Below are 24,653 nucleotides of genomic sequence, written 5' to 3'. Positions count from 1 at the left end.
GAGTGCTCAGTTCTTGTTGAAATACCTCTTTGGCGTCAGCTAAGATTGTTGACAATCGTCCAGGAGTGACGTCGTCATCCTTTTTACCAGCCACCGTCAGTGCCTGAATGGAGTGCCAGTCTAAACTTATCTTTCTGATCCATTCACGTCCCAATAATGGTGGTCCACCATCTTGCAGAATGTAAAGATACAATTTCCATATTTTCTTGCCGTTGTATTCGACAGGCACCCTTATTTTTCCTCTGGAGTATACTTTTTGCCCCGTATACGTCCTCAAGACAATGGATGTCTCTCTCAAGGGTATGTGTGAGAATAGCCGCTCATAGTCTCTTCGATTCATGACGGTTAGAGCTGATCCTGTATCCAATTGCATTTTGACTTGGGACCCTGCTATCGTGAGGGTGACCCAAATGGTTCGATGATCCTCTTTTGCGATTACATTGTGAAGTTTGAGACAGCTTAGTCTCTTGTTCCCGGATTCACTATCGCTCATCTGGTCTTCGGAACTACTGTCCGTCATCTTTTGTACTTTCCTGTACGGTTCCTTAGTAGCCTTTTTGTTGTCGTTGGTCTTCTTCCCAAACCTGCAAACTCGTGCAATGTTTCCCATCTTTCCGCAGTGCCTGCATATTTTGTCCTTGGACCAGCAGTCCTTCTGGTCATAGTTTGTTCTGCCGCAGCGATAACATTTTGCAAATCCCCGTGTCATTTCATGGGTGCCGTATTCCTGTGGCTTTTGTTGTATTTCCGCAGCTCCCCTTGCTGCTGCTTTGTACGATACTGCCACGCTGAAAGCCTTGTCTAGCGTCAGCTCCTTCTCTGAGAGTAACCTCTTCTGGGTTCCTTCACTCAGGAGTCCACAGGCAAATTTGTCCCGTAAGGTATCTGCCAGTCCTGCTCTGAACTGGCAGTGCTTTGATAGCTTGCGTAGTTCCGTAAGGTAATCAGCATTGCTCTCATTTTTATGCTGGTTTCTCCTGTGGAATTTAAATCTTTCTGCTATCAGCAGCGGTGTAGGATTTAGGTGTTCCTGTAGGATAGCAACAATTTCGTTAAAACTCTTCGCCTTCGGCTTGGCTGGAGTAATCAGGTCCCGCAATAGGCCGTACGTTCTTGCGCCCATTAAATTTAGCAATACCAATGCCTTTTTCTCATCGGCTATTTCGTTTGCCTCGCAATATACCTCGACTCTTTCCTCATACGTGGTCCAGTCTTCTATTGCATTATCGAAGGCAGTGATATCGCCAGTCTTTGGCATCTTGAAAATCTAAGATGGCGCCTCCCACGCTTTGCCTTCGTCCCCGATGGATCAAAATGGTGCCTCCCGTGCTTTTCCTTCTTCCCCGCTGAGTTAAGATGGCGCCTCCTGCACTTTCCCACCGCTGCCTCTGCTGCCAACGCCGCTCTCTGCGGTATTTTTATTTTTCTATCGTGCTTCAATATTTGCTCCGTTAATTGAAGAACCATTCCCGTCGTGGAGCGGACCCTCTGGGACACTTCCCTCCCTCTTCTTAGGTCCGAACGCTGCCCGGCTGCGAAGCACCGGCCGCGCCCTGTGTGCTCCACCCTCTCTCTCTCTCTCTCTCTGCTTCCCGACTCGCTGCCCGGCCCCATTGCAGAGCCACCCGATCGAGCTCTAGCCCGCCGCAGCCCAGGAAGGATCAGTGCACTACCTGCCACCAGCCCGATTAGCTGGGAAACCACAGACTGGAGACCAAGCCTGGTTCTCGACAGTCTCTCCTGCACGTTTCAATTCGATGATTTGGAGAGCGGTTGCCCACGGTCGACACCCGTTTCTCGAGTTTCTTTGGATTATTATTATTTTTTTCTTTCTTCTGGCTTCGACCTTCAATGACGTTGTCTGAGGTGCTGCCAAGTTGCAGGTAAGTTTGTTTCTTACTCGTCGCCAGTATTATGTCCATGTATAATTGAGACACGGACTGCAGGAGTTGATTATAACAAGTCTTTACTGAATGGAGACAACCTGGAAACTGAAACTACAGAAGCCTGCTAGGGCCTTTTATACAAGGGTGGTCACTGCCGGTACTGCAGTCTGAGACCAGTTATTCCCTTAAAGGTACATACACAACACTTATGTTCTTAATAATCTGCCTTCCTGTTTTTGCCACCAAAGTGGATAACCTCACATTTATCCACATTATAGTGCATTTGCCATGTTTCTGCCCAATCACCCAACCTGTCCAAATCGTACTGGAGTTTCACGACATCCTCCTCACAGCTTACCCTCCCACCCAGCTTTGTGTCGTCTGCAAATTTGGAGATATTACATCCAATTCCCTCGTCCAGATCATTAACATATATTGTGAACAGCTGGGGTCCTAGGGCCGATCCTTGCGGTACCGCACTAGTCACTGCCTGCCACTCGGAAAATGACCCATTTATTCCAATTCTTTGCTTTCTGTCCGCCAACCAGTTCTCTATCCAAGTCAGTACCTTGTCCCCAATCCCATGTGCCATAACTTTACCCGCTAATCTCTTATGCAGGACCTTATCGAAAGCCTTCTGAACGTCCAAATACACCACATCCACTGGTTCTCCCTTATCTACTATCAGTTACATCCTAAGAAAACTCCAGTAGATTAGTCAAGCACGATTTACCTTTTGTAAATCCATGTTGACTTTGTCCGATCCTGTCACTGTTATCCAAGTGCTCTGCTATTACATCTTTATAATGGACTCTAGCATTTCCCCCACTACCGATATCAGGCTTACCGGTTTATAATTCTCAGTTTTCTCTCAACCATCTTTTTTGAATAGTGTCCTCCTTTGTGAAGACAGAACCAAAGTATGTATTTAATTGGCCTGCCATTTCTTTGTTCCCTATTATAAATTCCCCTGATTCTGACTGCAAGGGACCTATGCTTGACTTCACCAATCTTTTTCTCTTCACATCTATATATATAAAGCGGTTCTTCTGTCTGTCATTCCGTCTGTCTGTCTGTCTGTCTGTCCAGCTATACACTCTCAAGTTATAGAGCGTACCTACACGTGTGTTAAATCAAAAGGAAGCTTACGATTCCAGAATGGTCGTAAGCATATTTACGGTTCGGTGAGACAAAAATTGTGCCCGCGGTCTCCAAAAAACGTTCAAAATTCCAAGCTTTATCTGCTCATTAGCATTGAGTGACGTCGAGGCCGACCAATCGTACGGTCGAGCGACCCGACGGTCGACCAATCGCTGCGTGGCGGGGGTGGGTTCCTGGCACGTGCGGGCGGGCCCTCCTAGAGTCGAGTGATGGGACGATTGACCAATCCTACGCTTCGGTGACCTGACGGTCGACCAATCAGTGCGTGTGTGGGCGGGCCTTATTGTTCTGAACTGAGGTGAGTCTCCGCCATCTTGATTCCAAACTTTTCATTTCTTTTTCCCGCTTTCTGCGCATTTAAAAAAAAAGTTGCTTTTAAAACACATATTGTATTAAAAAAAAGTTAATTACTTTCTAAATCTTTTATCTAATCTCATTAATTTTCCTACATTTCTCCGTTTTTGCAGGTAGGCCTCAAAGCCTGGGCGTCTGTTGCCAGCTATGCTGGACCGTAGGCAATTGTTTTGTGGCAAGCTCCTCCTACCCCTCATCCCCCACCCCCCCCTTCGGTCCACCCCGTTCCCCCCCATCTCCTCGGTCCCCCCCATCTCGTCGCTCCCGCGTGCACTGACTCAGGCGGGAGTACGGGGTCTCCTGGGCGGTTGCACCCGTCTCTCTCTCTTCCCCGCTCGGCGGTCTTCAAGCCGGCTCGCTTGAAGCCAACTCAGGAGGGCGGGGCCATGTCAGTGCGTGGGGTGGCACGGAGCTCCCCGGAGACATCGCCGGCTCGGGCGGGGGGGCGGGGCTCTTGGGAGAGCGGGGCACGGGTTCGGAAGGGGTGGAAATGTTTAACCCGGCAACCGGCTCTCGAGATCGGGAGGGGAGGAAGTTCACCCTGGCAACTGGGCCCGGCCATCTTTCATCCTGGCAGCAGTTCAATGTAGCGAAACAACAGCGCCATATTTGATCCTGGCGGCACGGCAATTACCTCGTGACGCCATCTTTGATCATGGCAGAACTTCAATGTGGGCCCGAACAGCGCCATCTTTAGTCTGGACTGCCCGGTTTCTTCCTCCTTCCCTCACTGTCTCCTTCCCCCTCCCCCTCCCCTCACTCCCTCCCTCCCTCCCACCACCCCTCCCTCCCTCTCCCCCCTTTCCCTCCACCCCCTCTCCCCCTCACTCCCCCCCTCTCCCCCTCACTCCCCCCTCCCCACCACCCCCCTCTCTTCACCCCCTCCCCACCACCCCCTCTCTTCACCCCCTCCCCACCACCCCCCTCTCTTCACCCCCTCCCCCCTCTACTCCCCCTCCCTCCCCCTTCCCCCCCCAGTCGCTCTCTCTTCCCCCCAGTCGCTCTCTCTCTCTTCCAACAACAACATGCCCTCGAAAAAGCCTCGGCACCGCCGGGCACTCCAGATAGTATCTATTAAAGCTTTTACAGTCAGTTTTGATGTTCCCTGAAAGCTTACTCTCATACTCTATTTTCCCCCTCTTAATTAATTCCTTTGTCCTCCTTTGCTGAATCCTAAACTGCTCCCAATCCTCAGGTTTACTGATTTTTCTGGCCAACTTGTATGTCCTCTCCTTGGATCCTATGCGATCCCTAATTACCCTTGTTAGCCACAGTTGAGTCACCTTTTTTGTTTTATTGTTATGCCAAACAGGGATGATCAAATTCTGTAGTTCATCCATGCGATTTTTGAATGTTTGCCATTGCCTATCCACCATCAACCCTTTGAGTGACATTCCCCAATCAATCCTACCCAACTCGCTCCTCAGACCATCATAGTTTCCTTTATTTAAATTCAGGACCCTAGTCTCCGAGTCAAATACTTCACTCTCCATCTTAATGAAGAATTCTACCATATTATGTTCGCTCTGACCCAATGGGCCTCGCACAACAAGATTGCTACTTAATCCTTTCTCATTACATAATACCCAGTCTAAGATGGCATGATCTCTAGTTGATTCCTCGACATATTGGTCCAGGAAACCATCCTGTATACAGTCCAGGAATTCCTCCTCCACAGTATTGTTACTAATTTGGTTAGCCCAATCTATATGTAGATTAAATTAACCCATGATAACTGCTGTGCCCTTATTGCACGCATCTCTAATTTCCCATTTAATGCAATCCCGAACCTCTGCATTACTGTTTGGAGGTCTGTATACCACCCCCACTAACATTACATGAGGTCAGCTCGCTGGATGGAACCTCAGGTGCCCTGAGCTTGATCTCCAGTCCCAACTGCCCCCTTACATCAGTATCCCTTCACTTTTATACCCTGCAGTGATCCATCTCTGGCACCTGACTCTTCTTTGTCTTCTCTGCTGGGTTTTGGCAGGAAGCAAGGAAAAGACAGCTGGAAGTTCGCTAATCTGTGATTTACAAGGACACATTCCCTGGTTCCCAACAGTTACTTTCCTTCAGTAATGTTCTGCTGCTCTTTCAAAACTGAGATGAGGAGGAACTACTTCACTCAGAGGGTGGTAGGTCCATGGAATATGCTGCCCCAAAAAGCTGTCGAAGCTACATCATTACATAAATTTAAAACAGAAATAGACAGTTTCCTAGAAGAAAAGGGAATTAAGGGTTACGGGGAGCGGGCAGGAATTTGGACATGAGTTTAGGTGCGGATCGGTCATGGCTCTGTGGGTAGCGGAGCGGGCCCAGGGGCCGTGTAGCCTGATCCTGCTCCTGTTTCGTGTGTCTAATTCTGTTAGATTCAGGAGATAGTCCTGTCATAGTGGATTGGCGGTTAGGATCGGATCAGCCATGATCTTGTTGAGTGGCGGAGCGGGCTCGGGGGGCCGATTGGCCTACTCCTGCTCCTGTTTCTTATGTTCTCATCATCCCTAAACTACCATTCCTGCTGTTAATTATGTTATTTCTTATAGTTTCACAATTATACATATGAACAGCACACATTATAATTTAAACTATTCTACTACTCACTCTGCTTTAAGCTTATATTGTGTTTAATAACAGACAAAACCTGTTTTTCCCCTGATCTGATTACAGATTCCAACCAGTCGATTCAGTGAATGGAATGTCTCATCAGTGTTGCCATGGCGATCTCTCTGCAGTGAAACACCTGTTTGAGTTTCTAACTCAGACTAAACTTCTCTTTCCCATAATGCATATTACATGACACACTTCATGACAATGAATTTTAGCTTTTATGTTAATATCTCGAAAACCTACAAGAAAGAAAGACTTGCATTTATATAGCACCTTTCACCACCTCAGGACGTCGCAATGTGCTTCACAGCCAATGAAGTACTTTGGAAGTGTAGTCACTGACAGTGTTGTATTGTAGGAAACAAGCGGCTCAGATACACAAACCTTTAAAAGTGGGAGGACAAGTTAAGGCTCATGGTATTAAAGGGAGTGGGGCAGCATGGATAGTTTATGGAGCACAAGATCAAAATATCTAGATGAGACTACAATAGGGAGTGTGGGGAACTGTGGAGAGTGATTTCAGTGTGATATACATGGGTTAGTAGATTGAACAGGTAGAAGTCAGGTAGAAGTCAGCTGAAATTTAGTGTAGAGATATGTGAAGTGGTACATTTTGGGAGGAAAAATGAGGGGAAATGTACATTTTAAGTTGCAACATACAAGATTTTGAGGGGTATCGACAGGGTAGATGCTGAGAGGCTGTTTCCCCTGGCTGGAGTGTGTACAACTAAGGGGCATAATCTCAGGATAAGTGGTCGGCCATTTAAGACTGAGATAAGGAGGAATTTCTTCACTCAGAGGGTTGTGAATCTTTGGAATTCTCTGCCCCAGAGGGCTGTGAATGCTGAGTCTTTGAGTATATTCAAGGTTGAGCTAGATAGATATTTGGACTCTAGGGGAATCAAGGGATATGGTGATCGGGTGGGAAAGTGGTGCTGAGGTCAATGATCAGTCATGATCTTACTGAATGGCGGAGCAGGCTCGAGGGGCCGTGTGACATACTCCTGCTCATAATTCTTATGTTCTTACGTAAAACTTTAAAAGTAGAGGAGCAGAGCGATTTAAGAGTTCAGGTACAATGGTGTTCCACAGGGATTTGTGCTGGGATCACTGTTGTTCATAAATGATTTGGACTCGGGAATCATAAGAACAATTTCAAAGTTTGTCGATAACACCAAAAAAGGTAGAGTTAATACTGAGGAAGACAAAATGCAAGAAGCCATTGAAAAATTTCAGCATGGGGGTGTAATTGGCAAATGAATTTCACATAAGATCAGTGAGAGGTGGTGTGTTAATGAATGTCACTATAAGTCAGTGTGAAGTGGTGTGTTAATGAATGTCACTATAGATCAGTGTGAGGTAGTGTGTTAATGAATTTCACTGTAGATCAGTGTGAGGTGGTGTGTTTTGGTGGGAAGAATGAGGAGGCCACACATGACTTGGACAAGGGGGTGAAATTGTGTTGCTTTGTGCCTCCTGTGATATTCAGTGGAAGGTTAGCGGCGGCGGCAGCTGGTTGCGCCCCGCGGCACTGCACTGCCGGCAATGACGTCATCGCCGTGCGCAGCACCCCGGCTGCAACCCCTGACCTATCGCCGGACGATATGTCCGACAGCGTCAGGGGTCGTTCCTGCAGCCACGGCGACACCACTTAAAGGGCAGGTGTCAGGCGGCAACTTTTTATTTTGGCCAACTGCGAGCACCTGCCCCCTTCCCCTTTCTTCTTCGGGGTGTCGGCCGTGATCGCTGTCGGGCGCTCCTCTTGATCCGCCACCCCGCTCCCCGGTGGTCCAGCAGGGCCCCGGTGTGCGCAGTGCTAGGCCCCTCTGCTTTAATCAGGGAGGGAGGTCTGCTATGACACGGTGCTATGTGCCGGCGAGCGTGGCGCTGTTACACGAAGCACCGTGAAATTCACTGGTAGTGCCTCAAGAGGGAGGGGAGCACTTCCACTAGCACCCCGCCTCCTGCTTGGGGTGCTACCACTGAATTTAATGTGCAGGGGCACTAACTTTTTCAGGGGGCTAAAATTAGCCCCGGTGACGTTAGCGGCCCAAAGGGGGTGCCACCGAATTTCCCGAGTCTAAATGGGCTGGAGGAGCAGAGGGATCCAGGGACACAGATACACAAATCACTAAAAGCAGCAACACAGGTTAATAAGGCCATTAAAAAAAAAGTACTGGGGTACATTCCTAAAGGAGCCTTCTGTTCCGTGCCTAGGAGCTCTGAACCATGGCAAAGATTGGCTGGGACACGTTTCACACACGCCTCGAGATTAACCCACACGGCAACTTAACTTTCAGTGGAGAGAGACAAGAAAGACCAAAGTGCTGTTTGCCCCTCTCAGTGTGGCCCTGAAGGACTGTGTCCAGACTGGAGTTCAGTTCCCGCCGTACGATCCTCCCCAAGATTGTCCTTTCTGAGCTCCAGCCAGGTGATGCTAAACACTCAGGTGGGAAAGACAAAGATCTACAATGTGTTTAAAACAAAGCTGGTTTATTTGACATCTATCCAGAATATTAAACTCCAGCCCAGTTCCTGGAGTTATTAACATCAGCAGAAACAATCCCCACCTGTCAGAATGAACATGGTTCAGTCCTGGATGTGATTAACAGCAGCAACAACAGAATCCAACCCCTGCAGTCACTTGTGAACTCGCTGGTGTGTCAGCAGGTTGGATGAGCGAGTGAATCCCTTCCCACACTCCGAGCAGATGAACGGCCTCTCCCCAGTGTGAACTCGCTGGTGTGTCATCAGGTGGGATGAATTAGTGAATCCCTTCCCACACTCCGAGCAGGTGAACGGCCTCTCCCCAGTGTGAGTGCGCTGGTGTATAGTAAGCTCAGATGATCGCCTGAACCCAGACCCGCAGCGAGAGCACCTGAACGGTCTCTCATCAGTGTGAACACGTTGATGGCGTATCACTTCCCTGGAACTTTTAAAGCACTTCACACAGTCTGGGCATTTGAAAGGTCTCTCATCAGTGTGAACTCGCTGGTGTGTCAGCAGGTGGGTTGAACTAGTGAATCCCTTCCCACACTCAGGGCAGGTGAACGGCCTCTCCCCAGTGTGAGTGCGCTGGTGTATAGTGAGCTCAGATGACTGCCTGAACCCAGTCCCGCAGTGAGAGCACCTGAACGGTCTCTCGTCAGTGTGAACACGTTGATGGCGTATCAGTTCCCAGGAAGTTTTAAAGCACTTCCCACAGTCCGAGCAGTTAAAAGTTCTCTCATCAGTTTGAACTCGCTGGTGTCTCAGCAGGTTGGATAACTGAGTGAATCCCTTCCCACACTCAGAGCAGGTGAATGGTCTCTCTCCAGTGTGAACATGCTGGTGTGTCAGCAGGTTGGATGAATTAGTGAATCCCTTCCCACACTCAGAGCAGTTGAACGCCCTCTGCCCAGTGTGAATGCGCTTGTGTCTCGATAGGCCAGAGGGATGCCTGAAGCCTCGGCCACACGCAGAACACGTGTACGGTTTCTCCCCGCTGTGAACGATGCTTTTTGCTTCCATGTTCAGAGGCCGGTGATATTCAGATCCGATGAGTCGAGTGACTCTGTCAGATCTTGAAGTGATGTTTGGTTTGAGCTTACCGTCTGTAAATCCTCCCCTTCCAGTGCCCTGTAAAATTAATTTAAAACAGGGAGCGTGAGAGACAACCCACAAGAAAACAAAGGCAGGTTGTGAAATTGAGCTCAGTGAATCTGGTCATTTATGGGACCGGCACTAGAAAAAAGTGACCATGAAAGCTGCTGGATTGTCATAAAAACCCAACTGGTTCACTAACGTCCTTCAGGGAAGGGAATCCGCCACCTGGTCTGGGCCTACACAAGACTCTGGCCTCTATGGGAGGGGAGAGAGAGAGGGAGGTGGGAGGGGGAGGGGGCGAAGGAAAGGAACTTTATACATCTGCAACTCGACCAGAACTTTGATAAAACCTCCAAAACCCGCGACCTCCACCACCTAGAAGGACAAGGGCAGCTGTTGTATGGGAGCACCATCACATCCAAGTTCCCCTCCAAGTCTCACATCATCCTGACTCAGATATATTCATCGTTGCTGGGTCATAATCCTGGAACTCCTCACCAAACAACATTGTGGGAATACCTTCACCACACAGACCGCAGTAGTTCAAGAAGGCGACTCACCACCCCCTTCTCAACGGGAAACTGGGGATTGGCAATATTTGCTGCTCTTGCGAGCTACACCCACATCCCAAGAATGAATTATAACAAATCTGTAGATGTAAACTGGATTAAAAGCCTGTACAGAAATACTTGTTCCTAAAACAATACTCTTTTACATTGCATTAGGAGAGCGAGGAGGGGCCATGAAATAACACTGGCGAGCAAAATAAAGGAAAATCCTAAGGTGTTTTATAAGTATATTAAGGGCAAGAGGATAACTAGGGAAAGAGTAGGGCCCTTTAGGGACCAAAGTGGCAATCTGTGTGTGGAGCCAGAAGATGTAGGTGGGGTTTTAAATTAATTTTTTGCATCTGCGTTCACTATGGAGAAGGACGATGTAGACATAGAAATCGGGCAGGTGGACTGTGATATACTTGAACATATTAGCATCGAGAGGGAGGAGGTACTAACGGTTTTAGCAGGCTTAAAAGTGGATAAATCCCCAGGCCCGGACAAGATGTATCCCAGGCTGCTGTGTGAGGCAAAGGAGGAGATTGCAGGGGCTCTGACACAAATTTTCAGAACCTCTCTGGCCACAGGAGATGTGCCAGAGGACTGGAGAACAGCTAACGTAGTACCATTATTCAAGAAGGGTAGTAGGGATTGATGCGCTATCAACAATACCAAAAGCTACGAGATGGACTTACATGAAGTAGGCTTTTATTGACTAAGAACTAGAGCATGCCTCTGCTAGTGAATCCATCCTAAGAGCTCCCGGGGGAAGGGTGGTGAGTCACCTTTATACCCGGGCTTAGGGGTGGAGCCAGGGGCTGAGACATGCCTGGACTTGTACAGGGTTAACAGTGGTTTACCACACAGGCATGTACAGGTTAACAGTGGTTTACCACATTCACCCCTCGTTTAAAAAAGAGTCCGGCGGGGTGAAGTGTTTCAAAAGTTCGTATACGAAAGTCTCTCTGGGGGTCTTCTCTGCCGTAATGACCTTCGTGGTGCCGGTTGCGGCGGTTCTTTGCCCGCGGCCGCTTCTCGCGTGGGACGGAGCACTGGCGTGTCGTCCTCTCGGGGTAGGGATGGCACCGGCATGTCGTCAGTTCGTGGTAGACACCCCGGTGGTGCGTCGTGGGTAGTGGTGGTGGGTGGAGGTAGTGGATGGTGATCGATGGTGTTTCGGGTGGTACCTGAGGGTGCGAGGTCTCGAATTGAGACTGTGTCCTCCCGCCCATCAGGATACGCCACGTAGGCGTACTGTGGGTTGGCGTGGAGGTGGTGAACCTTTTCGACCAGGGGGTCCGTCTTATGGCTCCTCACGTGTTTCCTGAGCAGGACGGGTCCCGGAGATGTCAGCTATGGCGGTAGTGATGTCCCCGAGGTGGATTTCCTGGGGAAGACGAAGATCTTCTCGTGAGGGATGGCGTTTGTGGCAGTACAGAGCAGTGATCGTATGGAGTGGAGCGCATCGGGGAGGACATCTTGCCAGTGGGAGATTGGGAGGCCCTTGGATTTTAGGGCGAGCATGGCGGTCTTCCATACCGTTGCGTTCTCCCTCTCTGCCTGTCCGTTACCCCGGGGGTTGTAGCTGGTAGTCCTGCTCATGGCTATGCCCTTCTCGAGCAGGTACTGGTGCAGCTCGTCGCTCATGAACGACGAGCCCGTCGCTGTGGATGTAATTGGGGAAGCCAAATATGGCGAACAGGTCGTGGAGGCACCTGATGACTGTGGCGCTGGGCAGGGGAAACGGGAGTACTCGTCAATAATATTGAGGAAGTACGTGTTGCGGTCAGAGGAGGGAAGGGGCCCCTTGAAATCGACGCTGAGACGTTCGAAGGGGCGGGTGGCTTTAATCAGGTGTGCCCTGTCTAGCCTATAAAAATGCGGTTTGCATTCGGCGCAGACCTGGCAATGCTCCTGACCTCCTCGATGGAGCAAGGCAGGTTGCGAGCTTTAATAAAGTGGAAGAACCTGGTGACCCCCGGGTGGCAGAGATCATTGTGGAGGGTCCGTAGCCTATCGACTTGTGCGTTGGCACATGTCCCACGGGATAGGGCGTCTGAGGGCTCATTAAGTTTCCCGGGCCGGTATAAGATATCGTAGTTGTAGGTGGATAACTCGATCCTCCACCGCAATATCTTATCATTTTTGATTTTCCCCCTTTGTCTGTTGTTAAACATAAATGCTACTGACCGTTGGTCAGTGAGCAGGGTGAAACGTTTACCAGCCAGGTAATGCCTCCAGTGCCGTACAGCCTCCACTATCGCCTGGGCCTCCTTCTCGACTGAGGAGTGTCGAATTTCGGGGCCCTGGAGGGTCCGTGAAAAGAAGGCCACGGGTCTCCCCGCCTGGTTAAGGGTTGCGGCTAGGGCGAAGTCGGATGCATCGCTCTCCACTTGGAAAGGGATGGACTCATCCACTGCGTGCATTGTGGCCTTCGCAATGTCCTCTTTTATGAGGGTGAAGGCCGCACGGGCCTCTGCCGTCAGGGGGAAGGAGGTTGACTTGATGAGGGGCCGGGCTTTGTCCGCATAGTTGGGCACCCACTGGGCGTAGTAAGAGAAGAACCCTAGGCATCTCTTCAGGGCTTTTAGGCAGTGGGGGTGGGGGGGGGGGGGGGGGGCGGTAGTTCCAGGAGGGGGCGCATTCGGTCGGGGTCGGGGCCGATGACTCCGTTATCCACCACGCAGCCAAGAATAGCGAGGCGCGCGGTGCGGAACATACATTTTTCTCTGTTGTATGTCAGATTCAGCCGTTGGGCCGTACGGAGGAATTTTTCTAGGTTGGCGTCGTGGTCCTGCCGGTCATGGCCGCAGATGGTGACGTTGTCTAGATAGGGGAAGGTGGCCTGCAGCGCGTTCTGGTCAACCATCCGGTCCATCTCCCTTTGGAAGACCGAGACCCCGTTGGTGACGCCGAAGGGGACTCGGAGGAAGTGGTAGAGGCGACCGTCAGCCTCGAAGGCCGTGTACTGGCGGTCCCCAGACCTGATGGGGAGCTGGTGGTATGCCGACTTCAGATCAATCATCGAGAATACCCGGTATTGTGCTATCTGGTTGATCATGTCAGATATGCGGGGAAGTGGGTATGCGTCTAATTGCGTGTATCGATTGATCGTCTGGCTGTAATCAATAACCAGGCGCTGTTTTTCGCCGGTCTTTACTACCACCATTTGGGCTCGCCATGGGCTGGTGCTGCCCTCGATAATCCCTTCCCTCAGGAGTCTTTGTACTTCTGATTTAATAAAGCTCCTATCCCCGGCACTGTACCGCCTGCTTTTAGTAGCAATTGGCTTGCAGTCTTTGGCGAGATTAGCGAACAACGGGGGGGGGGGGGTTTGACCTTCAGGGTGGACAGGCTGCATACTTTGCGCGGCACCGTGTTTAAATTCTGCTGGCTGCAGACAGTAAGTGGGGGCAGGGGCCCGCCATATGCCATCGTGACGCTCTCCAGATGGCACTGGAAGTCTAATCCTAGCAGTACGGGAGCGCAGAGCTGTGGCAGGATGAGGAATTTAAACTCTCTGTACTCCACGCCGTTCACTGTCAGAGTCGCTACACAGTAGCCGCCGACGTCCGCCGTATGGGATTTTGAGGCCATAAAGACCTGGTGGCGTGTGCGCATAACCAATAGGGAGTAGCGTCGCACCGTGTCGGGGTGGATGAAGCTCTCCGTGCTTCCGCAGTCGAAAAGGCAATTTGTGGCATGGCCATTTACCTTTACGTTCATCATGGACCTGGCTAGTTGATGGGGCCTAGATTGGTCCAGGGTGATGGAGGCCATCGTCGAGGTCGGTGGGTTGCTGTAGTATTCGCCCGCGCCGAGGGCCTGGTCCCGAGATGGTGTCCAAGATGGTGGCTCCCCCTCGGCTGGTGGTGTCCAAAATGGCGGCCCGCACGGCTCACACGTGGTTGGTGGGGTCCAAAATAGCAGCCTGTACGGTTCACACGTGGCGCTGCTGGAATTGGGGGTCGATTTCGCCTTGCACACTCTCGCGTAGTGGCCTTTCTTGCCGCATTTGGAGCAGGTCGCGTCCTTTGCTGGGCATTGCTGTCTGGGGTGCTTGGCCTGGCCGCAGAAGTAGCATTTCTGGCCTCTGGTCATTGCAGCTGTAGTTGGGCTGCTGGCGGCTTGTGGCCTTACCGGGTCCCAAGATGGCTGCTCCCGTGGCATCCACGTGGCCACCCGGTCAGGGGGGTAGGCGTCCATGTTCTGGAGGGCCACGTCTAACGAGTTAGCGAGGGCCACCGTCTTCTGCAGGTCGAGCCCCTTCTGTTCCAGCAGCCTCTGCCGAGTATAGTTGGACCTGATGCCGGCTAAGTAGGCGTCTTGGATCAGGTCTTCCGTGCATTCCTTGGCCGTCACCGCTTTGCAATTACAGTCCCGGCCGAGGACTCTCAGTGCCAGTAAATATTCAGCGCCCGATTCCCCGGGGCGCTGTTTTTGGGTAGCCAGGTGTCTGGCGTAGACCTCGTTAACAGGCTTCACGTATTGTTCCTTTAGCGTCGCGATGGCGGCCGCGTAAGTAGTGGCGTCTCGGATGATCGAGTAGACTCGGTGGCTCACCCGTGAGTACAAGACAAGCCGTTTCGCGTCATCTGTAGTGACGGTAGTGCTGGAGGCCTCCAGGAAGGCTTCGAAACAGCTCAGCCAGTGTTCAAAGTTATTGGCTGCATCTGCTGCTTGAGGATCCAGGTCTAAACGTTCCGGCTTCAAGATTTGCTCCATGTTGAAAATTAGTCAATAAAATTGATGCGCTATCAACAATACCAAAAGCTACGAGATGGACTTATATGAAGTAGGCTTTTATTGACTAAGAACTAGAGCATGCCTCTGCTAGTGAATCCATCCTAAGAGCTCCCGGGGGAAGGGTGGTGAGTCACCTTTATACCCGGGCTTAGGGGTGGAGCCAGGGGCTGAGACATGCCTGGACTTGTACAGGGTTAACAGTGGTTTACCACACAGGCATGTACAGGTTAACAGTGGTTTACCACAGGGATAAACCAGGGAATTACAGGCCAGTGAGCCCAACATCAGTGGTAGGGAAATTATTGGAAAAAATTCTGAGGGACAGAATTAGTCTCCACTTGGAGAGGCAAGGATTAATCAGGGACAGTCAGCATGGCTTTGTCAAGGGAAGATCATGTCTGACCAATTTGATTGAATTTCGAGGGGGTGACTAGGTGTGTGGATGAGGGTAGTGCAGTGGATGTGGCATACATGGATTTCAGTAAGGCTTTCGATAAAGTCCCGCATAGGAGACTGGCCAAGAAGGTAAGAGCCCATGGGATCCAGGGTGCCTTGGCACATTGGATCCAAAACTGGCTTAGTGGCAGAAGGCAGAGGGTGATGGTCGAAGGTTGTTTTTGTGACTGGAAGCCTGTGTCCAGTGGGGTACCGCAGGAATCGGTACTGGGTCCCTTGCTGTTTGTGGTCTACATTAATGATTTGGATGTGAATGTAAAAGGTATGATCAGTAAGTTTGCAGATGACATGAAAATTGGTGGGGTGGTAAATAGCGAGGAGGGTAGCTTCAGTCTGCAGGACGATATAGATGGGTTGGTCAGATGGGCAGAACAGTGGCAAATGGAAATTAACCCTGAAAAGTGTGAGGTGATGCATTTTGGAGGGGCTAACAAGGCAAGGGAATATACAATGAATGGTAGGACCCTAGGAAAGACAGAGGAACCTTGGTGTGCATGTACATAGATCCCTGAAGGCAGCAGAACAGGTGGATAAGGTGGTTAAAAAGGCATATGGGATACTTATATTCTATGCCTCGGCTAATGAAGGCAAGAGCAGGGAGGTTATGATGGAGCTGTACAAAACACTGGTTAGGCCACAGCTGGAATACTGTGTACAGTTCTGGTCGCCACACTATCGGAAGGATGTGATTGCTTTGGAGAGGGTGCAGAGGAGATTCACCAGGATGTTACCTGGGCTGGAGCGCTTCAGCTATGAAGAAAGACTGGACAGGCTGGGGTTGTTTTCCTTGGAGCAGAGAAGGCTGAGGGGGGACCTGATTGAGGTGTACAAAATTATGAGGGGCATAGATAGGGTAGATAGAAAGGAACCTTTTCCCTCAGTAGAGGGGTCGATAACAAGGGGGCATAGAGTCAAGGTAAGGGGCAGGAGGTTTAGAGGGGATTTGAGGAAGAACTTTTTCACCCAGAGGGTGGTTGGAATCTGGAGCTCACTGCCTGAAAGGGTGGTAGAGGCAGGAACCCTCACAACATTCAAGAAGCATTTGGATAAGCACTTGAAATGCCATAGCATACAAGGCTACAGACCAAATGCTGGAAAATGGGATTAGATTAGACAGGGCTTGATGGCCGGCGTGGACACGATGGGCAGAAGGGCCTCTTTCTGTGCTGTATAACTCTATGACTCTATGTACAGACAGTGTCTGTTTAACAACCTAATCTCCCCAAGAATCCACCTCCCTTGACAGTCTCACATTGCAAATTGTTGGGTCCTCCTGGGCTCAGAAGTACTGGTGGTTAAACCCAGCAGCTTCTCCTCCATCTCCACTCCAGCTCAAACTAAAGCATAGAAACATACAAACATAGAAGATAGGAGCAGGAGTAGGCCATTCGGCCCCTCTAGCCTGCTCCGCCATTCAACGCAATCATGGCTGATCATCTAATTCAGTACCCGGTCACTGCTTTCTCCCTATACCCCTTGATCCCTTTAGCCTTAAGAAATATATCCAACTCCTTCTTGAATATATTTAACGTATTGGCCTCTACTGCCTTCTGTGGTAGAGAATTCCACAGGTTCACCACTCTCTGGGTGAAAAAATTCCTCCTCATTTCTGTCCAAAATGGCTTACCCCGTATCCTTAGACTGTGACCCCTGGTTCTGGACTCCCCGACCATTGGGAACATCCTTCCAGCATCTAGTCTGTCCAGTCCCGTCAGAATTTTATAAGTTTCAATGAGATCCCCTCATTCTTCTAAACTCCAGTGAGTACAAGCCCAAGCATCCCAATCTCTCCTCATACATCATTCCTGCCATCCCAGGTATCAGCCTGGTGAATCTTCGTTGAACTCCTTCCACGGCAAGAACATCCTTCCTCAGATAAGGCGACCAAAACTGCACACAATACTCACGATGTGGTCTCACCAAGGCCCTGTACAACTGCAGCAAGACATCCTTGTTCCTGTACTCAAAACCTCTTGCTACGAAGGCCAACATACCATTTGCCTTCTTAACTGCCTGCTGCACCTGCATGCTTACCTTCAGCGACTGGTGCACAAGGACACCCAGGTCTCGTTGCACCTCCCCTTCTCCCAATCTATTGCCATTCAGATAATAATCCACCTTCCTGTTTTTGCCACCAAAGTGGATAACCTCGCATTTATCCACATTATACTGCATCTGCCATGCTTCTGCCTAATCACCCAACCTGTCCAAATCATACTGGAGTTTTTCGGCATCCTCCTCACACACGCCCACCCTGCTTTGTGTCGTCTGCAAACTTGGAGATGTTACATCTAGTTCCCTCGCCTAGATCATTTATATATATTGTGAATAGCTGGGGTCCTAGGACCGATCCCTGCGGTACCCCACTAGTCACTGCCTGCCACTCGGAAAAAAGAGCCATTTATTCCAACTCTTTTCCTGTCTGCCACCCAGTTCTCTATCCAAGTCAGTACCTTGCCCCCAATCCCATGTGCCTTAACTTTACACGCTAATCTCTTATACGGTACCTAATCGAAAGCCTTCTGAAAGTCCAAATACACCATATCCACTGGTTCTCCCTTATCTATTCTACCAGTTACATCCTCAAAAAATTCCAGTAGATTAGTCAAGCATGATTTACCTTTTGTAAATCCATGTTGACTTTGTCCGATCCTGTCACTGTTTTCCAAGTGCTCTGCTATTACATCTTTTATAATGGACTCTAGCATTTTCCCCGTTTTCTGTCGGCCACCTTTTTTGAATAGTGGGGTAATATTAGCTACCCTCCAATGCATGGGAACTGTTCCAGAGTCTACCGAATTTTGGAAGATGACCAGCAATGCATCTACTATTTCTAGGGCTACTTCCTTAAGTACCCGAGGATGTCGATTATCAGGCCCTGGGGATTTATCGGCCTTCAATCCCATCAATTTCCCTAACACCATTTCCCTACAAATACTGATTTCTTTCAGTTCCTCCCTCTCATTAGACCCTATGCTCCCCGACATCTCTGGAAGGTTATTTGTGTCCTCCTTTGTGAAGACAGAACCAAAGTATGTATTTAATTGGCCTGCCATTTCTTTGTTCCCCATTATAAATTCCCCTGATTTTGACTGCAAGGGACCTGTGCTTGACTTCACCAATCTTTTTCTCTTCACATATCTACAGTTAGTTTTTATGTTCCCTGAAAGCTTACTCTCATACTCTATTTTCCCCCTCTTAATTAATCCCTTTGTCCACCTTTGCTGAATCCTAAACTGCTCCCAATCCTCAGGTTTACTGCTTTTTCTGGCCAATTTATATGTCCTCTCCTTGGATCTTATGCTATCCCTAATTTCCCTTGTTAGCCACAGTTGAGTCACCTTTTTTGTTTTATTTTTAATGCCAAACAGGGATGAACAAATTCTGTAGTTCATCCATGCGATCTTTGAATGTTTGCAATTGCCTATCCACCATCAAGCCTTTGAGTAACATTCCCCAATCAATCCTACCTAACTCGCGCCTCATACCATCGTAGTTTCCTTTATTTAAATTCAGGACCCTAGTCTCTGAGTCAACTACTTCACTCTCCATCTTAATGAAGAATTCTATCATGTTATGATCGCTCTGACCCAAGGGGCCTCGCACAAGATTGCTAATTAATCCTTTCTCATTACATAATACCCAGTCTAAAATGGCCTGATCTCCAGCTGGTTTCTCGACATATTGGTCCAGGAAACCATCCAGGAATTCCTCCTCCACAGTATATGGTTACTAATTTGGTTAGCCCAATCTATATGTAGATTAAAGTCACCCATGATAACTGCTGTGCCCTTATTGCACACGTCTCTAATTTCCCGTTTAATGCCATCCCCAACCTCCGCATTACTATTTGGCGGTCTGTATAACACTCCCACTAACGTTTTCTGCCCCTTGGTATTTCTCAGCTCTACCCATACAGATTCCACATCATCAGAGCTAATATCCTTCCTTTCAATTGTGTTAATCTCCTCTTTAAAAAGCAATGCTACCCCACCTCCTTTTCCTTTTTGCCTATCTTTCCTGAATATTGAATACCCCTGGATGTTGAGTTCCCAGCCTTGGTCACCCTGGAGCAATGTTTCCGGAATCCCAATCATATCATATCCGTTTACCTCTATTTGCGCAACTAATTCCTCCACCTTATTACGAATGCTCCTCGCATTAAGACACAAGGCCTTCAGGCTTGTTTTTTTAACACTCTTACACCTTTTAGAATTATTATTTACTGTGGCTAGGTTTGATTTAAACCCATGATTTCTCTGACCGCCACCTTTGGTTTTTCTCCTTCCTGTCTTTTGCTTCTATCCTTGTTTCCCTTTCCTCTGTCTCCCTGCTCAGGTTCCCAACCCCCTGCCATTTTAGTTTAAACCCTCCCCTAGAGCACTAGCAAACACTCCCCCTAGGACATCGGTCCCGGTCCTGCCCAGGTGCAAACCGTCCGGTTTGTACTAGCCCCACCTCCCCCAGAACCAGTTCCAATGTCCCAGGAATTTGAATCCCTCCCCCTTGCACCATTCCTCTAGCCACATAGTCATCTGAAATATTCTTCTATTTCTACTCTGACTAGCACGTGGCACTGGTAGCAATCCTGAGATTACTACCTTGGAGGTCCTATTTTTAAATTTACCTCCTAACTCCCTATATTCATCTTTTAGGACCTCATCCCGTTTTGTACCTATATCGTTGGTACCTATATGCACCACGACAACTAGCTGTTCACCCTCCCCTTCCAAAATGTTCTGCAGCCGCTCTGGAGACATCCTTGACCCTTGCACCAGGAGGCAACATACCATCCTGGAGTCACATTTGTGGCTGCAGAAACGCCTATCTGTTCCCCTTACAATAGAATCCCCTATTACTATAGCTCTCCCACTCTTTTTCCTCCCGTCCTGTGCAGCAGAACCACCCACGGTGCCAGGAATTTGGCTGCTGCTGCCTTCCCGATAAGCCATCCTCCCCAACAATATCCAAAGCGGCATATCTGTGAGAGGGGGATGGTCACAGGGGACCCCTGCACTACCTGCCTGTGCCTACTACTCTGCCTGGTGGCCACCCATTCTCTTCCTGCCTGTGCAGCCTTTACCTGCGGTGTGACCAACTCCCTAAACGTGCTATCCACGACGTCCTCAGCATTGCGAATGCTCCAGTATGTATCCACTCGCAGCTCCAGCGCCGCAATGCGGTCTGTCAGTAGCTGCAGCTGGATACACTTCCCGCACACATGGTCGTCAGGGACACAGGAAGTGTCCCTGATTTCCCACATAGTGCAGGAGTAGCATACCACGGCACAGAGCTCTCCTGCCATGCCTTACTTTTAATTTAATTTGAATGAATTAAAGGGTGAGGCAGGTATGGAAGCCTCAGCCTTTGCAATTGTCCAACAGGTTTGAGGTTCTTGCGGCCTGTATGGATGAAAGCGGTGGCTGCAGGGTGGATGAGCAAACTGACCGTGGCACCGAGGTACAGGAAGCGATTCAAGCGGGGGGAGTTAATAGGAATATAGTGGTAATAAGGGATAGCATAGTCAGGGCAATAGATACAGTTCTCTGCGGCCAAGAGCGAGAGTCCAGATGGCTGTGTTGCCTGCCCGGTGCCAGGGTTCAGGATATCTGCGCTGGGCTAGAGAGGAACTTGCAGTGGGATGGGGAGGAGCCAATGGTCGTGGCCCATGTAGGTACCAACACAGTTAGAACTAGGAAAGCAGTTCTGCTGAGAGACTGAGCAGCTAGGGGCTAAATTAAAAAGCAGAACCTCAAGGGTAATAATGTCTGCATTATTACCTGAGCCACGAGCAAATTGGCATAGGGTAAATCAAATTAGAGAGATGAATGCGTGGCTCATAGACTGGTGTGGGAGAAATGGGTTTCGATTCCTGGGGCACTGGCACCACACTGGGGAAAGTGGGATCTGTATCGTTGGGGCGGTCTTCACTTGAACCGTGCTGGGACCAGTGTTCTGGCGAGTCATATAACTAGGGCGGTAGAGAGGGTTTTAAACTAAATAGTGGGGGCAAGGGATCAAATTTGGGAAGATGTGGTAAATCAAAGAGTAGAGACAAGGCAATAGAGAAAGGTATTAATATGGGAAATGATAAACAGACCGTGACAGGAAGGGATAGAGAGGACAAATCTAAGAGTAAATCAACAGTTAAGGCTAGAGGTTACAAAAATAAAAGGACAAAACTAAAGGCTCTGCATCTGAATGCACGTAGCATTCAAAACAAAACAGATGAACTGATGGCGCAAATAGGAATAAATAAGTATGATCTGATAGCCATTACAGAAACATGGCTGCAGGATGACAGACTGGGACCTGAATATTGAAGAGTACGTGACATTTAGGAAGGACAGAAAGCTAGGAAAAGGTGGAGGGGTGGCTCTGTTAATTAATGATGGTATTAGCACAATAGAGAGGGATGACCTAAGTTCAGGAAACCAGGATGTAGAAGCGGTTTGGGTAGAGATGAGAAATGATAAAGGCAAGAAGTCACTTGTGGGAGTGGTGTACAGGCCCCCTAACAGTAACCACACGGTAGGATGGAGTATGAAGGAAGAAATAATGGGAGCTTGTCTGAAAGGTACGGCAATAATCATGGGGAATTTAATCTACATAGAGACCAGAAAAATCAGATGGGCAAAGGTAGCCTAAATGAGGAGTTCATAGAATGTTTTCAGGATAGTTTCTTACAACAGCACGTTCTAGAGCCAACCAGAGAGCAGACTATACTAGACCTGGTATTGTGCAATGAGATAGGATTAAAGACCTCATGGTGAAGGAGCCCCTAGGTGGCAGCGATCATAATATGATTGAATTTTACCTTCAGTTTGAGGGAGAGAAGAATGGGTCAAAGACTAGCATTTTAAAATTAAATAAGGGCAATTATGAGGGCATGAAAGCAGAGCTAGTTAAAGTGAACTGGCAAATTAGGTTAAGGGACAGGTCAATTGAGATGCAGTGGGAGACATTTAAGGGGATATTTCAGAATACGCAGAATATATACATTCCAACGAGAAAGAAAAATTCCAAGGGGAGGACCCACCATCCATGGTTAACTAAAAAAATTAACAATAGTATCCAACTTAAAGAAAAAGCATATAATTGCGCAAAGATGGCTGGCAGGTCAGAAGATAGGACAGAATATAAAAAACAGCAAAGAGTGACTAAAAGATTAATAAGGAGAAAAATTAGAGTACGAGAGAAAGCTAGCTAGAAATATAAAAACAGTTAGTCAGAGTTTCTATAGATATTTAATAAAGAAAAGATTTAACAAAGTGAGTGCTGGTCCGATAAAAAGAGTGTCAGGGAATTAATAATGGAAAATAAGGAGATGGCAGTTGAATTGTACAGGTATTTTGTATCGGTCATCACCATAGAGGATACAAGTAACATCCCAGAAATAGCTGTAAATCAGGAAATGGAAGGGAGGAACCAGTGTGTGTCTGAGTCAATGGGACTCTCGCTGACCTTTCTCCCCAGTCCATCTCCAGCACCAATATGTATCTGAGTCAATGGGACTCTGACCGTTCTCCCCAGTCCATCTCCAGGACCAGTGTGTATCGGAGTCAATGGGACTCTCTCTGACCTTTCTCCCCATTCCATCTCCAGGACCAGTGTGTATCTGAGTCAATGGGACTCTCTCTGACCTTTCGCCCCAGTCCATCTCCAGGACCAGTGTGTATCTGAGTCAATGGGATTCTTTCTGACCTTTCTCCCCAGTCCATCTCCAGGACCAGTGTGTATCGGAGTCAATGGGACTCTGACCTTTCTCCCCAGTCCATCTCCAGGACCAGTGTGTATCTGAGTCAATGGGACTGACCTTTCTCCCCTGGTCGATCTCTGGAAGCTCTTTGAATCGGAAGAGTTCTCTCCAGTTGGTGCTCTCACAATCCTGTGTTGGTTCACCTGCTGTCGTTCCTCAGTCTACAATCCCTGTTTACTCTCAGCTGTGGACCTTTCTCAATCACTCAGTCTTTCACCGGGAGATCTAATTATGGCAGGACTGAAAATAACAACATGTATAGTGTGAAGTAATGTAATGTAGACTTTTCTTCAGCTTAATAAAAATAAAAGTTTGGGTCCGAGTGCTTCTGTCTGATGTTGTCCCTTTTCTCAGATCCCCGCCACGCCCGCCTGGGCTTCCAGCAAATCACCAAAGTTCTGGATAGAAATGTACAATTTCCCTGTGCTTTAGGCAAACCGAAGCTGGGCCCATCCTCCCCGGGTTACACACTGTGATCTCACTGGGCCCATCCTCCCCGGGTTATACACTGTCTGATCTCACTGGGCTCATCCTCCCCAGGTTTCACACTGTCTGATCACACTGGGCCAATCCTCCCCATGTTACACACTGTCTGATCTCACTGGGCCCATCCTCCCCGGGTTACACACTGTCTGATCTCACTGGGCCCATCCTCCCCGGGTTATACACTGCCTGATCTCACTGGGCCCATCCTCCCCGGGTTACACACTGTCTGATCTCACTGGGCTCATCCTCCCCGGGTTAGACACTGTCTGATCTCACTGGGCCCATCCTCCCCGGGTTATACACTGTCCGATCTCACTGGGCCCATCCTCCCCGGGTTACACACTGTCTGATCTCACTGGGCCCATCCTCCCCGGGTTACACGCTGTCTGATCTCACTGGGCCCATCCTCCCCGGGTTACACACTGTCTGATCTCACTGGGCCCATCCTCCCCGGGTTATACACTGTCCGATCTCACTGGGCCCATCCTCCCTGTGTTACAGACTGTCTGATCTCACTGGGCCCATCCTCCCCGGGTTATACACTGTCCGATCTCACTGGGCCCATCCTCCCCGGGTTACACACTGCCTGATCTCACTGGGCCCATCCTCCCCGGGTTACACACTGTCTGATCTCACTGGGCCCATCCTCCCCGGGTTATACACTGTCCGATCTCACTGGGCCCATCCTCCCCGGGTTACACACTGCCTGATCTCACTGGGCCCATCCTCCCCGGGTTACACACTGTCTGATCTCACTGGGCCCATCCTCCCCAGGTTACACACTGTCTGATCTCACTGGGCCCATCCTCCCCGGGTTACATACTGTCTGATCTCACTGGGCCCATCCTCCCCGGGTTACACACTGCCTGATCTCACTGGACCCATCCTCCCCGGGTTACATACTGTCTGATCTCACTGGGCCCATCCTCCCCGGGTTACACACTGCCTGATCTCACTGGGCCCATCCTCCCCAGGTTACACACTGTCTGATCTCACTAGGCCCATCCTCCCCGGGTTACACACTGTCTGATCTCACTGGGCCCATCCTCCCCGGGTTAT

General features: G+C 49.4%; 2 protein-coding genes across 2 annotated transcripts in view; both read right to left on the bottom strand.

Annotated features, from left to right (window-relative positions):
• Positions 1 to 24,653, bottom strand: part of LOC147091836 (uncharacterized) — a 1,030,142-nt gene that overhangs the window by 183,644 nt on the left and 821,845 nt on the right. The gene's annotated exons all lie outside the window — the stretch shown is intronic.
• Positions 8,488 to 23,349, bottom strand: LOC147091864 (uncharacterized). The gene is made up of 2 exons (XM_085976879.1): positions 23,166 to 23,349; positions 8,488 to 9,629 (listed from the first exon to the last, which is right to left on the bottom strand). Exon 2 carries the CDS (start codon positions 9,519 to 9,521, stop codon positions 8,652 to 8,654), a length of 870 nt encoding a protein of 289 aa, XP_085833005.1. The 5' UTR covers positions 9,522 to 9,629; positions 23,166 to 23,349; the 3' UTR covers positions 8,488 to 8,651.

This window comes from Somniosus microcephalus, unplaced genomic scaffold (genome assembly GCF_052327205.1).
Source record: "Somniosus microcephalus isolate GS21.2 unplaced genomic scaffold, FLI_Smic_1.0 unresolved_chr3, whole genome shotgun sequence".
NCBI lineage: Eukaryota > Metazoa > Chordata > Chondrichthyes > Squaliformes > Somniosidae > Somniosus > Somniosus microcephalus.
This window is presented reverse-complemented; position numbering and strand designations above follow the sequence as displayed.